Genomic DNA, 17059 nt, shown 5'->3' with positions numbered 1-17059 from the left:
ATTTTTGAACCCTTTTTTTTCCTGAAAAATGCCTTGTCACTATGCTTCATTGAGTTTGACATGAAAATCAACTTGCTTTAGCAGGAGGGCTGGATGTTGCCAGCAAGCCTGGAAGTGAGCTTGGTCATAGAATTTTAGGTTTCAGTTATTTATTGGGAGTGATACCTCTGGGCCAAAGGATATGTGGTTTAAAGGGAAGAATGGTTGCCCGAAGTTGTCCTCTATTTCTTCCACTCTGGTGCTCTTGGGTCTACTCAAACTTTCTGCTTTCTGTGGAGTCTTCTCAGCAGCACTGAGTTTTCTTATAGACAAATCCCTTTGCAATGGATTGTCTTGCATCTTATTCTTGAGACTGTTTCTTGTCCTCTGATTCACTCAATCTCTCTTCCTCCTATCCTTCATTTAAGATCAAAGTCATGGAAATCAGGAATTTCTTGTCATGATCGCACCTAGTGCCCTCAACTAAAGTCTGCTACTTTGCCATATGACATCTTGCCCTGTTTTAATCAGTCTCTGCTGCTTTTACAGACTCTTACTAGAAATATTTGAGTGTGTTTGACTGGAAAACTTAATATTTTAACTTGCTTTTTTTGGTAACTTTCTTTCTCAACTGAATAGTGAATGGAGTAAAAATGAGTAATTAGTAATGTATTATTCACAGATATGGTTAGCATTAGGATTAGTTAAGTACAGTGATAATTTCTGATAAATTATTCTTGTAACTCTTCTATATCCCTCTCCCAGAAATGAATAGACCCTTCCCCCATCCAACCCCCTTTCTGATTGCTTTTAGTACTTCTTAAAAGCAGCCTGACAAACACCTTTCCTTTTCTTTGTCATTGACTTTCAATCAGCATTTCAAAGGTTAAGAAAATGAAGTCTCATGGAAAGTTACAGTACAAAGAGTCCTATGAGTAGGCCATGGAGCCTAGAAGGTACAGTAAGAGAATCTCCCTTGGGAATAAAATTCCTATCTAGAAAATTGTTATGAAGCCTGTGGCTCTGGCCTTTCACATTCCTGAATTATGGTTAAAGCTGAGAAAGTGTTAATTTGAGAAATACTCTCATGATTCAAAGAGAGCTGGGCACCAAAAAGGGGGTAAGGAATATGTCAGATAAGAAACACAGGTGGTTAGTCAAAGCAACCATTGTATAGATTTCCTATAAAATAAGAATTTTTCTTTTAAGAAATTGAAGCCTTGTTTTGGCAGAAGGGTAGGTAGCAGTGGATACTTGGCAAGAGGTCTAAGAATTGCCTTGTTGATTGGATTTTAGGTTTTAGTGATATATTGGGAAGTGATACCTCTTTGAAAAAGAATGGGTTACAGATTATAGAATGCTTGTCTAGAACTGTCCCTATCACCTCTCTAATGCTTTTGGTTCTGCTCACTTTTTCAGCCAACTGTTGTTGCATCATCTTCTCTCAGCAGCACTGAGCTTTCTTTTAGGTGAATCCCTCTGCAATGGATAATATTGCATCTTATTCTTGAGATTCTGTTTCTTAACCTCAGATTGGTTCATTTTACAATTGTTCAATTCATTATGAAAAAGTTCAGCATAAGCGATCAAGATTTATATGCCACTAAATAACTTACACCTGTCCTACCCTTTTGTTCCTCTTGCTTCTGCTCTTTTTCTGTCTCCTTTTGGATCTTCTCAATAGCACTGAGTTTTCTTTTAAGTGAGTCCCAGTGTAATAGATAATATTTTGTGTTATGCTGGAGACTCTGCCTCTCATTTTGTCTGTCCTCTTCCTCCTCATGGAAGAAGAAAATCTCAGAAATCAGGAATTACTTGCACCCAGAGTGCTCACAAAAACCCCCCAGATCCAGTCATAGAGTTCCCTGTGTGACATTTTGTCATATTCTCTTCTATTAGGCCTCTTCTACAAAATCTTGCAAAGAATGTTGGAGTTAGTTTGGGAAACCTAGTCTTTTGCCTCCCTTTTTTCTAACTTCCTCTCATACAGAGTGGTACAAAGAGCAGGTAATCTTCTTTGGTTTTCAGATCTAAAATAACCAAGCAAGCAACCAGTTCACCAGTCTCAAAGAAGAATTTGAAAAAGGTGTTGCCTTCGAATAGGTGCTTTGTTGCTTTTATTTCCATGTTGTATATTTTCAAACACTCTACTTTTCTGAAGAGATGACCTTTGCTTTATTGAGTTTGACATGAATGTGAACCCTGCCTTTGGCAAGAGGATAGTTAGGGTTGGATAGTGACCAGCAAATCTAGGAATGAGGTTGGTGATAGGATTTTAATATTTAGTTACTTATTGTGGAGTTGTACATCTTTGAAATAGAATGGGAAAACAGATTGTAGAATGATTGTCTAGAACTGTCCCCCTTCCCCATCTTTCTGGTATTCTTGAGTTAGTTCACCTTTTCTGTTGTATAATCTTCTCAGCAGGACTGACCTTTCTTATAGGTGAATGTGTGTATAGTGGATAATATTGCATCTTATTCTTGATGCTTTTCATCTTCAGTCATTGAATTTGTCCTCCATCATTGAAGAACTAAGCTCCAGACAGACAGGAATGTCTGCCACCTAAAATGCTGACACCTTTCACTCTGGCCCAGTCTGAGAATTCATCCTGTGACATCTTGGTCTGTTTTCATTAGTTTCTTTGACATCTTTTACAAACTCTTGCAAAGGCCATTAAAACAAGCTTGTTTGGAAAACTTAATGTTTTGACTTCCTTTTAGTAATTTCCTCACTCACTGAGTAGTAACAAAATTTGGTAGCTTCTTATTATTCACTCCCACCCAGTTGTCTTTTGGTTTTCAGCTCTCTATAACTAAGCAATCACCTAGTTAGGCAATCTGAAATAAGAATTTGCAGAAGCTAGTGCCATGGTCCAGTTGGTTTGGCACTCTTCCTTTGTGGCTCAATATTTTAAAACAGTCTAATCAAATAATGGAGAAAGAAGTGACCTTTGTTTCAGAGAGTATGCCAAGAAAGTGCAACCTTTCTTTGTTAGGAGGTTATATAGTGTTGGATGTTTACCAGGAAGCCTAAAAGTGAGCTTAGTATTTAGGCTTTATTTACTGGGGATTGATAGTTCTGTGATAAAGAATGAGTAGCCACATTATAGAATAATTGTCCCATATCTGTCCTCCTTCCCCATGATTTTATTGGTCTTCATTCTGCTCACCTTTTCTTCCTCCTGTTGGATCTTCTTATCAGCACTGAGTTGTCTTGTAGATGACTCCCACTATAATGGATAATATTGCATGTTATGCTGGAGACTTTGTCTCTCATTGTGTGCTTCACTCAGTCTGTTCTCTTCCTCTTCCTCATGGAAGAAGAAAGCCCCAGACATTAGGAATTACCTGCCCCCGACCTATTCACCCCCAAAGCCTTGAGCCCCAGGCTAAGAGTTCCCCATATGATATTTTGGCCTATCTCATCAATTTCTCTGGTGTCTTCTACACCACTTTCAAAGAACAGTGGAGTTAGTTTGTTTGGAAATCTTATTTTTTTGACACCCCTTTTTTCTAACTTCCTCCTTCACGCAGTAGAAACAAGAGCAGGTAGACTCTTGCACTGCCCTCCTACCTATTTCTTCTTTGGTTTTCAGCTCTGAAATAACCAAGCAACCAAATAGTTAGCCAATCTCAAAGAAGAGCTTAGAAATGGTGGTACAATGGTATAGGTGCTTTGAGTTTCTTATTTTCACACTGTATATTTTGAAATACTCTTTTCTTGGAGAAAGAAGTGACTTTTGTCTCGATGTGACATGAAAGTGAAACCAAGCTTTGATAGGAGGATAGATAGGGTTGGATGGTGTCCAGAAAGGCTAGGAGTGCACTTGGTTAAAATATTTTATCTTTAGTTAATTATAGGGAATATCTCTTTCAAAAAGAATGGGTAGAAATGATTGTGAGAAGCTGACAGAGTAAGGAATAAAGCATCCTCACCTTCCTAATATTTACCACAAACAAATAAAAATTACTCTGCAGAAGCAATACTAAGCTGCAAAAACAGATAGGATTTAGGAGCAAAAGTAAATGTCCAGGAACACTTAGGGAGGGAGATTTTTCACTTTGCTGACTTCAGTCTCACAGCTGTAGCTCCTGTGGCCAGGATCAGAGCAAACAACTTGGAACCAACAAGGCAGGCCCTAAGGAGGGAGGGCAGTATCAGAAGCCCCCATTTATCTGCTGAATGCCAGAGATTTTATCCTGAAGGATAACACTAGAACCTGATGGTGGAGTTTCTTGGGAATAGCTGTGCCACTATGGCCTCAGCAGCAGAGAACTCCACTCACATTTGGTGGTTGAAAAGTGACATCACAGAATCTACAGGCACAGGTACTGAATGCAAGACCTAAAACCCCACTGCTAACCACTGAGAGACTTTGGGGGCCCAAGGAATGCAGATCTGCTCTATCTCAGCCTATGCCAGTAGGTGAGGAGGATTAAAGCAAGGAGTACACATTGGTGAGGGTGGTTGCTGAGGGACTGGGGCCCCACCAGCTATGTTTACTCAGGAGAGTACAGTCCCTGGTTGTTGCCATAGGGTGAGGTGGGCTATCAGCCTGCAGTTGACATGTCAGAACTGCATGCAGTCTCTGGGTGGAACACCTGAGGTCAATCATGGACTGGGGCTTGAGTGGGGGACCAGGAATTATATATCATACCTTGAACTATAGAAAATGGAATAATTAAATAGGATCCAGAGAATAATGAACACACACACAAAATCTGAACCCTGAGACACCATCCCCTAAAAACCCTAGGACTCCAGTATAAATTTAATAATTAAATCTATTGGCCTGACTGTGGGGAAAAAAAAGAGCATGCAAAGGAGAAAGAAATGAACTAGTAATAGTACTATGGGGACAGAGAAGGCCTGTGTTCTAACTCAGAGGACAGTGAAGTAAAAATGCCTACGTCCAAAGCAGCAAGGAAATATAATACATTTGTTGAAAAAGAACTTTTGGAAGAGCTTTAAAGACCTCACATACAAAATGAGAGAGGTTGAGGAAAAATTAGAAAAAAAGCAATGCAAGAAAATTAAGAGTATGAAAGATTGCCCAAATGGAACAAGAAATCCAGAAATTCATGGAAGAAAAGAAATTATTAAGAACTTGATTGGACAAGAAGATATCCAGAAACTCATGGAAGAAAAGAAATTAAGAACTTGAATTGGACAAGGGGAAATTAACAAATTTCTAAGACAAGAAATAAAGCAAAATTAAAGAAATGAAATAATAGAAGAGAATATGAAATATTTTATCACAAAAACAAAAGACCTGGAAAATAGACCAAAGAGGCATTATGAGAATAATTGGACTCCCATAAAGTTGTGATAGAAAAAAGAGTGTAGACACCATATTCCAAGAAATCATGAAAGAAAACTGTGTAGAAATTCTAGAACCAGAGAGTAAAATATAAATGAAAAGAATCCACTCACCACACCTCAAAAAGACCCAAAGATGAAAATGCCAAACATGATTGAAAAGTTACATAGCTCCCAAGTTAAGGAGAAAATACTATAAGGTATAAGAAAAAAATAACTTAAATACTGTGGAGGTAGTCAGAATAACACAAGTCTTAGGAGCTGCAACATTAAAAGACCAAAAAACATAGAATATAATATTTTATACAACAAAACCATGAATAATACCTAGCAAAGCTAATCTATAATTATACAAGGTAAAAATGATAAACTAAAGAAAGAAGGTTCAGCTTTTTTTTGGGGGAAATCTCAGAACTCAGCAGAAAGTTTGTTCTATAAGAAACATAAAAAGGTAATGATAAAATTACAAACATATATGACCCAGAAGGGCAAAATGTTTAATTTCTATATGGGAAAATGTTATCTATAATCCTTTAAAAAGTGGCATATATTGATGAAACACTTGAGGTCAAGGTGTAGACAATGGAATGAATGAAAATAATAATAAAATAGACCAAGAAGAGGTAAAATAGAACTATCTCATATAAAGGAGGAATGAATAGAAGAACTGCCACAGAGAAGGGGAGAATAGGGTAGAAGACTTATGGTACAAGAACCCATCAGATCTGGGTTAAAGAGAGAATAATATACACCACTAGAAGGATAAAATAATAGACAAAGAAATAGTAGGGAAAGGAGATAACATAAGGGAGAGACTAAGATAAGGAAGGATAGATTAAGAGAAAGGAGGGCAATGGGGATTCAAAAAGGGAGGGATGCCTAGAAGAGAGTTCATATCAAGAAATGGGGGCAGGGTAAGGTGAAGAGATAAGGGATGAACTCTTAGGATAGGATGAGGTGAGATATTTTTAAAATTGAACTCATATTAAGAAAGAAAATGGCACTGTTGGAAGGATAAGGAAAGAACCTTTGGAGAGGCAGATATAATTAGGAACTGAAAGGTAAGGAAGGAGAGACAAGGGAGGGACCCTTAACTAACTTGGAACTTGGAGAGCAAAAGGGAGGTACAAGGAAAGATATCTAAGAAGGAGTTTGAATTGGAGGAGTAGTAGACAGAAGAAATTGGACATATAAAGAGGGATATGACAAAAATAAAGGAAGAGAAGGACAATCAGTGAGGAAAAACAGAGCAGAGAGAAATATACAACTAGTAATTATGGCATTGAATGTGAAGGAAATGAACTCATCCACAAAATGAAAATGAATAGTAGAATGGGTAAAAAAACAACCCCAAAATATATTTACAAGAAACACACTTAAAATGAGAGACACACATAGAGTAAAAATATAGGGCAGGAGCAGAATATATATGCATGCCCCAGCTAGTTAGCAGGGGGTAGCAGTCTGATCTCTGATGAAGTTAAAGCTAAAATAGATATAATCAAAAGAGGTAAACAGGGGGACTACTTTATGTTAAAAGGTACCATAGATAATGAAGCATTATCAGTTTTTTTTTAAACCTTTACCTTTCCTCTTGGAGTCAATACTGTGTATTAACTCTAAGGCAAAAGAGCGGTAAGGGCTAGGCAATGGGGGTTAAATGACTTGCTCAGGGTCACACAGCTGGGAAATGTCTGAGGCCAGATTTGAACCTAGGACCTCCTATCTCTAGGCTTGGCTTTCAATCCACTGAGCCACTCAGTTGCCCCCAGCATTATCAGTTTTAAACCTATATGCACCAAATGTTATAGCAGTCACATTTTTGAAAGATATTTTATCAATTACATGTAATAATGTCCTACATAAGTTTTCTGAAGTTTTATGATCCAAGTTGACTCCCCCTCTCTATTCCTTCCCCTTTCCTAGAGATAGTAAGCAATTTAATCTGGGTTGTACATGTATTATCATGTAAACATATTTCCATATTGTTCATTTTTGCAAGAGAATAATCATATAAAATCAAAAGCCCCAAATCAAAACCAAAATAAGCTAAAGTAAAAAATAGTACAGCATCCAAAATTTTAAAGGAAAAACTAAATGAGTTAGAGATGGAAATAGATAACAGAATAATAATAATGGGGGAACTAGATCTATCTAACCAAAAAATAAAAAAGAAAGATGTCAAGGAGATGAAGAGAATCTTAGATAAGTTTAATATGATGGAGAGAACTGAATGCAAACAGGAAAGATTATACCTTCTTCTCAGTGGTAAATGGCACCTTTACAAAAATTGAGTATATATTAGGACACAAAAATATAACTAAATATAGGAAAGTATAACAGTTAAATGTATCCTTTTCTGACTATAGTACAAAAAGAATTATATATAGCAAGGGACCATGGAAACAAAAACATAAAAACTAATTGGAGACTAACTTAATCTTAAAGAATGAGTGGGTTAATGAATAAATTATTGAAATAATAAATGATTTTATCAAAGAGGATTATAATAATGAGACAATATACCAAAATCTATGGGATACAGGCAAAAGCAAAATTAGAGGGAAATTATCTTTAATGTTTATATTATTAAAACAGAGAAATGAAGATCAATGTAATTAAAATTAAATTAAAATTATAAAGAATGTAATTTAAAAAAACTATGAGAACAAAATTAAAATCACTAATTAAACACAAAATGAGAAATCTTAAACATAAAAGGTGAGATAAATGAAATTGGATGCAAGAAAACCATAGAATTAAGAAATAAATCTAGGAGTTGGTTTTATGAAAAAAAATTGCTAAAACCATTGGTTAATGTAATAAAAAGATAAAAAACCAAATCACTAGAATTAAAGATGAAGAATGAACACACCACCAGTGCAGATAAAATTAAAGCAATTATTAGCAGTTACTTTGCTCAATTATATGAGAATAAAGTTAAAAATGAAAGAGAAACAAAATACTTACAAAAAATAAACTGTCTAGATGATCAGAGTAAGAAATAGAATAAATAAACAAATATATTAAAAAAAATTGAACAAACCATAAATGAACTTCCTTAGAAAAATGTATTAAGACTAAATGGATTTAAAAGTGAATTTTACCAAACAAACATTTAAGGATCAACCAATTCCAATATTAAATAAATTATTTGAAATAACAGGTAAAGAAAGAATTTTACCAGACTCATTTTATGAAATAAATATGGTGCATCTGCCTAAACCAAGAAAGACAAAAAAAGAAAAAAATGTAGAGCAATCTCATTAATGAATATAGATGCAAAAATCCTAAACAAAATACTAGTGAGGAGTCTACAACAATATATCACAAAGATAATATACTGTGACCAAACAGAATTTATATCAGGAATGCATGGGTTTAATATAAGGAAAACTATTAACATAATTGATAATATTAATAACAAAAGTGATTATCTCAACAAATGCAGACAAAATAAAACACTCATTCCTATTTAAAAAACATTGGAAAGCATAGGTAGTAAAGGATTTTCTCTTAAAATGATGTGAAACATCTTCTGAAAACCACCAGCAAATATTATTTGCAATGGGGAAAAGCTAGAAGTTTTCCTAAGAAGATCAACAGTGAAACAAGGATCCCTATTATCACCATTATTATTTAACATAGTATTACAAGTGCTAGCAAAAGCAATGAGGGGAAAAAAAAGAAATTGAAGAAAATCAGAATGGGCAAAGGGGTTAAAAAACTTTCTCTGTTTTTAGACAATGTGATGAAATATGAGGAAAATCCTAGAGATGGAATAAAAAATTTAGTTATAATTGGTAATAATTTTAGCAAAGTAGTAGGATATAAAATAAATCCACATAAATCATCAGTATTTCTACATATTATTGACAAAGTCTTGCAAGAAGAGAGACTCCATTTTAAAATAACCACAGATAGAACAAAATGCCTGGGGGTATACCTGAAGAAACAACTATGTGGACATAATTATAAAATACTTTTTGTATAAATAAAGTCAGATCTAAATAATTGGAGAAATATTAATTTTTCATGGATGGACAGGGCCACTATAATTAAAATATTATCTTACCTAAATAATCTACTTATTCGAAGCCATCTCAATTAAATTACATAAAGGTTATTTCATTGAGTTAGGAAAAGTAACATCAAATTTCATTTAGAAGAACAAAAGATCAAGAATATAAAATAATTAATGAAAACACATAAAGGAAGGTCTAGAAATCAGATTTTAAATTGTATTCTAAAGCAGTAATTATCTTAAAGTATCTGGTATTGACTAAGAAATAGAAAGGTAGATCCGTGGAACACAATATACAACAAAGAGAGCAGTAAAAGATTATAGTAATCTTGTATTTAATGAAAGCATAGATTCCAATTTTGGGGCTAAGACAAAAATCACTATTTGGTAAAAATTACTGGGTCAACTGGAAGCTAGTCTGGCAGAAACTAGGGTTAGATCATTCACTAAGATAAGATCAGAATGATATGATCTAGACATCATAGGAGACATTGTAAGTAAATTAGAACAGGGAACATATATATCAGCTAGATGGATAGGAGAGAAATTTATGAGTCAATAAGAGATGGAGAGTGTTGTAAAATATAAAATGAATAATTTTGAGTATATTACATTGAAATATTTTTGTACAAATAAAACAAATACTGTCAAGATTAGAAGGAAAGCAGAAAATTAGGAAAAAAATTTATAGACAGCCTTTCAGATGGAGAACTCATCTCTAACATATATAGAGAAGTTTGTCAAATGTGTACAAGAGCCAACCTCCAATTGATAAATGGACAAAAGATACAAATAGACAATTTTTTGATCAAGAAATCAAAACTATATAAAGGTACACGAAAAAGTGCTCTACATCACTACTGATTAGAGAAATGCAAACCAAAACAACTCTGAGATATTACCTCACACCCATTAGACTGGCTAAATGACAAAAAAGGCAAAATGACAATTGTTAGATGGGATGTAGAAAAATGGGAATGCTAATACACTGTTGGTAGAACTTTGAATTGATCCAACCATTTTAGAGAGTAATTTAGAATTACACACAGAGAGTTATAAAACTGTGTAAACCCTTAGACTCAGTAATATTATTACTGGGAATCGGGGTAAAGATCAGGGGAAAAGGAAAAGAACCCATATATTCCAAAATATTTATAGTAGCTCTCTCTGTGGTAGCAAAGATTGGAAACTGAAGGGATACTCATCAATTGGGGAATAGCTAAACAAATTGTGGTATATGATTGTGATAGAACACTATTGAGCATAAGAAATGATGAGCTGACTAACTTAAAGAACAAAACAAAACTTGGAAAGAACTATACGAGATAATGAACAGTGAAATGAGTAGAACCAGACATTACACACAGCCACAAAATTAATGCTAGAAGAATAAATTGTGATATCTCTGGAAACTAAACAGAAAGGTGGAACATGAATGATTTAATTTATATGTACATTTTGGTCTTCCGGACTACATTTTCTGTGATGCAGGGAAAGTGGGGAGGGGCTGCAACACTTGTGGATGGGATCTATTAAGTAGATATGAAGAAAAGTAAGCTAAACATATAAATTATTTGTGATTTCATTTGTGTACATTCTTCTTTTTCTTTGTATATGGAAATGATTGTTTGGTTTGGTTTTATAACATTTGGAAAAAAGAAACAGAATGGGTGACCAGATTAGAGTGATTTTCTAGAATTATCTCCCTTCCTCATCATTCTGGTGGTACTCTTTAGCCTGCTTACCTTCACTGCCTGCTGTTGTATAATCTTCTTAACCAAACTGAGTTTTCTTCTAGGTGAATTCCTCTGCAATGAATAATATTGCATTTTATTTTTGAGACTGCTTCTCATCCTCAGATTCACTCAATCTGTCTTCCTCTTACTCATCATTGAAGAACTAAGTCCAAGACATCAAGAATTATATGCCACTTAAAATGCTTACACCTATCACTTTGGCCCAGTGTGAAAGTTCAGCCTGTGATATATTGGACTATTAAACTCTTTGAAGTCTTCTACCAAGTCTTGCAAAAGCCATTGAAATAAGCTTGTTTGGAAAACTTAATGTTTTGACTTCCTTTTTGTAACTTCTTGTACTGAATAGGAACAAAGTTAGGTAACTTCCTGTTATCCCCTCCCATCCAGTTGCCCTTTGTTTTTCAGTTCTAAAATAACCAGATAACCATCTAGTTAGGCAATATGAAATAAGGTTTGGAAAATGGGGTGCCATGGTTCAATTGTTTTGGTACTTCTCTTTGCAGCTCTACATTTAAAAATAGTCTCTCCATATGGAGAAAGAAGTGACCTTTGTTTCACAGAGTGTGCTAAGAAAGCAATACCTTACTTTGGTTGGAGGGTAGTTAGGGTTGGATGCTGACCAGTAAACATAGGAATAAATGTAGTTATAGGATTTTAGACTTTAATTAGTTACTGAGGAGTGATCATTGTGTGACAAAAATGAGTAGCCCACCTTATAGAATAATTATCCAGATCTGTCCCCCTTCCCCACCATTCTAGTGCTCTTGGGTCTGCTCACCTTTTCTTCCTCCTGTTCAGCCTTCTCAGCAGCACTGAGTTTTCTTGAAGGCGAGTCCCACTGTAATGGATAATATTGCATGTTATCCTAAAGACTGATTTTTTTGTGTGTTTGTCACTTAGCATGTCCTCCTCCTCATGGAAGAAAGAAGCCCCAAATATCAGGAATTATACATAAAACCCTGAGCCAGAGTCCCATAGTTCATTTACCATGTGATGTTTTGCCATGCTCACATCAATTTCTTTGGTCACTTCTGTAAACTCTTGCAAAGAACATTGGAGCTAGTTTGTTTTGAAAACTTTCTGATTTGACACCTTTTTTTCTACCTTACTATCACACAGCAAGGGCAAGGGTAGGTAGCCTCTGGCACTACACTGCTACCTACTCCTTTTGTTTTCAGCTCTAAAAGAATCATGCAACCAACCAGTTAGCCAATTTCAAAGATCATCTTGGAAAATGTAGTACCATGATATAGGTGCTTTGAGGCTCCTATTTTTATGTTGCATATTTTAAAATACTGAATGTGATATGTAAGTGAACTGTGGATTTTTAGAGGTATAGGCAGAAATGAATGCTGACTGAGAAGCTTAACAGTGAGCTTGGTCATAGAATTTTGGCCTTTAATTACTTGAGGGCTAGTGGTACTTCCCTGACAAAGATGGCCAGTCTGATGATAGAATGATTGTACAGAACTGTAACCCATCCCTACCATTCTGGAACTTTCAACTCTGATCACCTTTCCCACCTGTTTCTGCATTATCTTCTCAGCAGCATTGAGCTCTCTTGTAGGTGAATCTCTTTGTAATACGTAATTTTGAATCTTATCTCAGGGACCCTGGTTCGTGTACTGGGCTTCACTCAATCAGTCCTTTTCAAACTGATTTTTATTTTATTTTTTTAAACCCTTACCTTTCATCTTGGAATCAATACTGTGTATTGGTTCCAAGGCAGAAGAGTGGTAAGAATTAGGCAATGGGGATTAAGTGACTTGCCCAGGGACACATAGCTGGGAGGTGTCTGAGACCAGATTTGAACTCAGGATCTACCGTCTTTAAGCCTGACTCTCAAACCACTGAGTTACCCAGCTGCCCCCGCAAACTCATTCTTAAAGAACTAAGCCCAGACCCTTAAAATGCTTTTACACAACCCCCTGGACCACAGTTCCACACTTCATCTTGTTATTTCTTGGCCTGTTCTCACACATCTCATTCACCTCTTCCCGATATGCTTACAAAAGAAATTAGAGCAAGGTTGTTTAGAGAACTTACTGTTTCACTTCCTGTTTTTACTAACTTCCTCACTCACATAACACCTGCAAAGGAAGATTGTTTTCTGCCATCTCTAAAACAACCTGTCATACAGGTAAGTCAAATTCAGGTAGTTGTTGGAAATTTTGCTCCCTTGTTGTAGGTGGTTTGGGGTTTCTATGAAATCCTTAATTTTATAAGTGTTTACTAGGAGAATGTATTGACCTTTGTCTCAATGAGTGTCAAAAAGAACTGGTAGGTAAATTAGAGAATGAATTTCCAGACCTACTTCTTTTTCCTACCATTCTGGTGCTTTTGGGTCTCCCACTTTCATTATGTCCAAAGCTCAGTTGACTAGCCATCTTTGTATATAAACTAACCATTTTTATCCTTGTCTTTCTTCATCTGGTCTTTACACATATATTTCTCCCCACACCCAAAGTATTGACTCTTAATGCTGTATTTTCTTCCATTCATTGTAAAGACCTGGAGTGTGGATTTAAAAAACCTATTCTTGTGGAATCTCAAGTTATTTGATCCCAGAAATTATTGTGTTGGGAAATTCATGTCTCAATGATATGTAATCAATGTATATAAGTTGATCTGGGTGACATTGTTCCAAAAATGAAATTGTTTGGTCTTCTGCCATTTGAAGTCTTTACTTTATGGAGATGTGAGGGAATATGGATTCAGGGGAAATAAGGGAGTCACTAAAAAAGCCTGAAATTCATGCTTAAAGCTGAGAAGTGAGAAGACTGAGAAGTGCCAATGTGAATTCTAAAAAGATAAAGTTGTAAGAGGACAGAGACACTGGAAGCCAAAGGAGAAATCATGGGTAATCTCTTAGAGGTGCTCTTGTGTTCTACAGTGACCAAAAATGCCAGAATTAATTTTCCTTCCATAATGGAGTGAGACCTTCCTGTGAAACCTAGCAACCAGATAAATAATTTCCCAACTTTCAATTATTTGCTATGCTCATATCTCATTCTCTTAAACTCTTAAAATACTATAAAATCATAACCTGTCCCTAGTATTGTTATATCAGAGCAATACACATACCTCTGCTACCTTTTTCTATAATTTCACCCTTTCTTCTATGATCCCATTGGCCCTTCTCTATTTCCATTCATTGCTTCATATTCCTCTAAAAACTTCTTGCTGTGGGGGAAAAGGGCTTACTTGTACAAAAATATTTTAGCAGTTCTTTTTGTAGTGGCAAAGAATTGGAAACTAAGGGGGTATCGATCAATTGTGGAATGACTAAACATGTGTTATATAATTGTAATGGACTAGTCTTGTATTATAAGAAATGATGAAAAATGAGTTCAGAAAACCCTGGACTTATATAAACTGGTCCAAAGTAAAGTGAGCAGAACCAGGAATATAGAGTATATAGTAACAGAAACATTGTATGATAACCAACTGTGAAGGACTAAACTAATATCAGCAAAATAAAGTTCTCAGATAAACCCAACGGACTTATAAAAAATGATATCCATAGCCAAAGAAACAACTGTTGGAGTCTGATTGCAGATCACAGCATGTCATCCCTCACTTTATTTCTTTCAAGGGTTTTTTTTTATTGTAAGTGTGATATGTGTCTTCTGTCAAGGCATGAACAATTTGGAAATAGACACTGCATAAAATTCCTGATATAAACTACATCAGACTACTTACAATTTTGAGGGAGGGTCTGAATTAGAGAATGTCAGAAAACACTTGTTAAAAAGTATTTCTACATATAGTTGAAAATATATATATACACATACATATATATATATATATAAATAAAAAATATATATATATAAAGTAAAAAAACTCCACCTCTCTGGCAATGAAAACTAGTAGTTGGGAAAAATGATCTTGGGTTTCCATTCCTTGTGTTTCTCACCCATTGAAAACTATGTAGGTAATCACCTGACCACCACTCTATTTCTCTTTCACAAACTAATCAAGCATGAACTGATGTAAATAAATTTGGGTAGACAAGGCCATGTGGGGTGGGTGGGGGACTCATTTGGAGAATCCCACTAAAATCAGTCTGTTCAGTTCTTTCTACATTGAGAAAGAAGCTGCTTGTCTTTAAGTTATTGCCTAGCATGTAAAATGAAACCTTGCATTGATTGGTGGATATGTAGGGGCTGGATGTTTACTAGCAAGATTGAGTGAACTTGGTTATAGGATTTTGGACTTTTGCTATTTTCTAGGGATTGATATATCTGTGAAACAGGACAGGTGGCCATATTACAGCATGATTGTAAAAAATGTCCCCAATTCCCCACTCTGATACTAGTATGTCGGCTTACCTTTTCTGCCTGTTGTTGGATCTTCTCAACTGCACTCAGCTTTCTTGAAGATGAAGCCTGTTGCAATGGATAAAAGATTTCATTTTATCTCTGAGGAACTTTTTTTGCTCTTTGTCATGGAAGAACCAAGCTCTAGGTATCAGGAATTACCTATCATATAAAATGCTTATACCTATTACCCAGACACACTTCTACAGTTTATCCTGTGACATATTGGCCTGTTTTTGTCAATCTCTTTGACCTGTTCTACTAATACTTACAAAGAACATTGGAGTAAATATGGTTGGACAACTGATTATTTTGACTTCTTTTTTCCAACTTCCTCGCTCACTGAGTAGGAAGGAAGGTAAGTAGTATTCTGGAATCAACTCTCACCCATTTGTCCTTTGGTTATTCATTTCTAGAATGATCAAGGAGTCAATAGTTTAGTCAGTCTCAAATAAGAGTCTGGAAAAGGTGGTGCCATGGTCCAGGTGGTTTGGGTCTCCTTTTTGTGCATGCTTCTATATATTAAAACACTGTCCCTTGCATGGAGAAAGAAACAGCTTTTGTTTTAGAGAGGTGTCATGAAAGCAAAATTTGGTTTTAGAAGGAGGATAGGTAAGTTTTGATGCTGACAAAGAAGCTTAGTAGTGAAACAGTATTTTAGGTTTTAGTTCCCGGGGAATGATACTTTTGTGTCAAAAAATTATAGATTAATTGTCCAGATATGTCCCCTTTAATCACCATTGTGTTGCTTTTGAGTCTGCTCACTTTTTCTGCATCTTCTCAACAGCACTGAGTTTTCTTCTAAGTGAGTCCCACCATAATGGAACAATATTGCCTGTTATCTGGAAAACTATGTCTCTCATTGTGTGGTTCACTCCATCTGTCCTCCTCCCTCTTGTCATTGAAGAAGAAAGTCCCAGAAAATAGGAATTATCTGTCCTCAATATAAGAGGACTGAGACATAGTCTCACAATTCATGTATGACATTTTGGCATATTCTCATCAATTTCTTTTACCTTTTTATAAACTCTTGCAAAGAATATTGGAGTTATTTTTTTTTTTTGAAAACTTACTGTTTTGACTCCCTTTGATCTGACTTCCTCACTCACACAGGAGTAAAGATATGTTGCCTCTTGCACTGCATTTCCACTCATTTGTCATTTGGATTGCAGCTCTAAAACAACCAGTGTCCCGTCCAGTTAGTCAATGTCAAAAAAAGTTTTGAAAAGGTGATCCAGATATTTTTGGCACTTAATTTTCCAAGTGTGTATTTTAATACATTCTCCCTACATGGAAAGAGAAGAAATCTTTCCTTCAATGAGTGTGACATGGAAGTGAACCCTGCCTTTGGTAGGAAATGTGTAGGGTTGGATGCTGACCAACAAAGCTGAGTGAAGTTGATCATAGGATTTTAGTTTTTAATAATTTATGAGTCATACTCCTCTGACAAAGGATGGCTAGCCAAGTTACAGAATGATTGTGCAGAGATGCTACCCTTCCTCAACATTCTGGTCATCTTGAGTCTGCTCACTTTTTCTACTTGCTATTGCACTAACTTCTCATAATCACTGAACTTTTTTATAGGCGAGTCCTTTTGCCATTCATAATATAGCATTTTATCCCAGACAGTCTGTTTTTCATTGGTATTCCCTCAATCT

General features: G+C 35.5%; 1 protein-coding gene across 50 annotated transcripts in view; it reads right to left on the bottom strand.

Annotated features, from left to right (window-relative positions):
- Positions 1 to 17059, bottom strand: part of PMFBP1 (polyamine modulated factor 1 binding protein 1) — a 484787-nt gene that overhangs the window by 269355 nt on the left and 198373 nt on the right. For 49 of the 50 annotated variants that reach the window (XM_056823979.1, XM_056823945.1, XM_056824098.1 and 46 more), the window contains 4 exons: positions 15414 to 15470; positions 11861 to 11920; positions 11071 to 11133; positions 3152 to 3211 (listed from right to left, as the gene is read on the bottom strand). In XM_056823979.1, the coding sequence (XP_056679957.1) occupies positions 3152 to 3211; positions 11071 to 11133; positions 11861 to 11920; positions 15414 to 15470 (240 nt within the window). The remainder of the gene's footprint in view (positions 1 to 3151; positions 3212 to 11070; positions 11134 to 11860; positions 11921 to 15413; positions 15471 to 17059) is intronic. The other variant, XM_056824040.1, reaches the window with a different exon arrangement.

Source organism: Monodelphis domestica, chromosome 1, assembly GCF_027887165.1.
Source record: "Monodelphis domestica isolate mMonDom1 chromosome 1, mMonDom1.pri, whole genome shotgun sequence".
NCBI classification, from domain to species: Eukaryota; Metazoa; Chordata; class Mammalia; order Didelphimorphia; family Didelphidae; genus Monodelphis; species Monodelphis domestica.
Note: the sequence above shows the minus strand (reverse complement) of the source record. Positions and strands in the feature narration are given on the sequence as shown.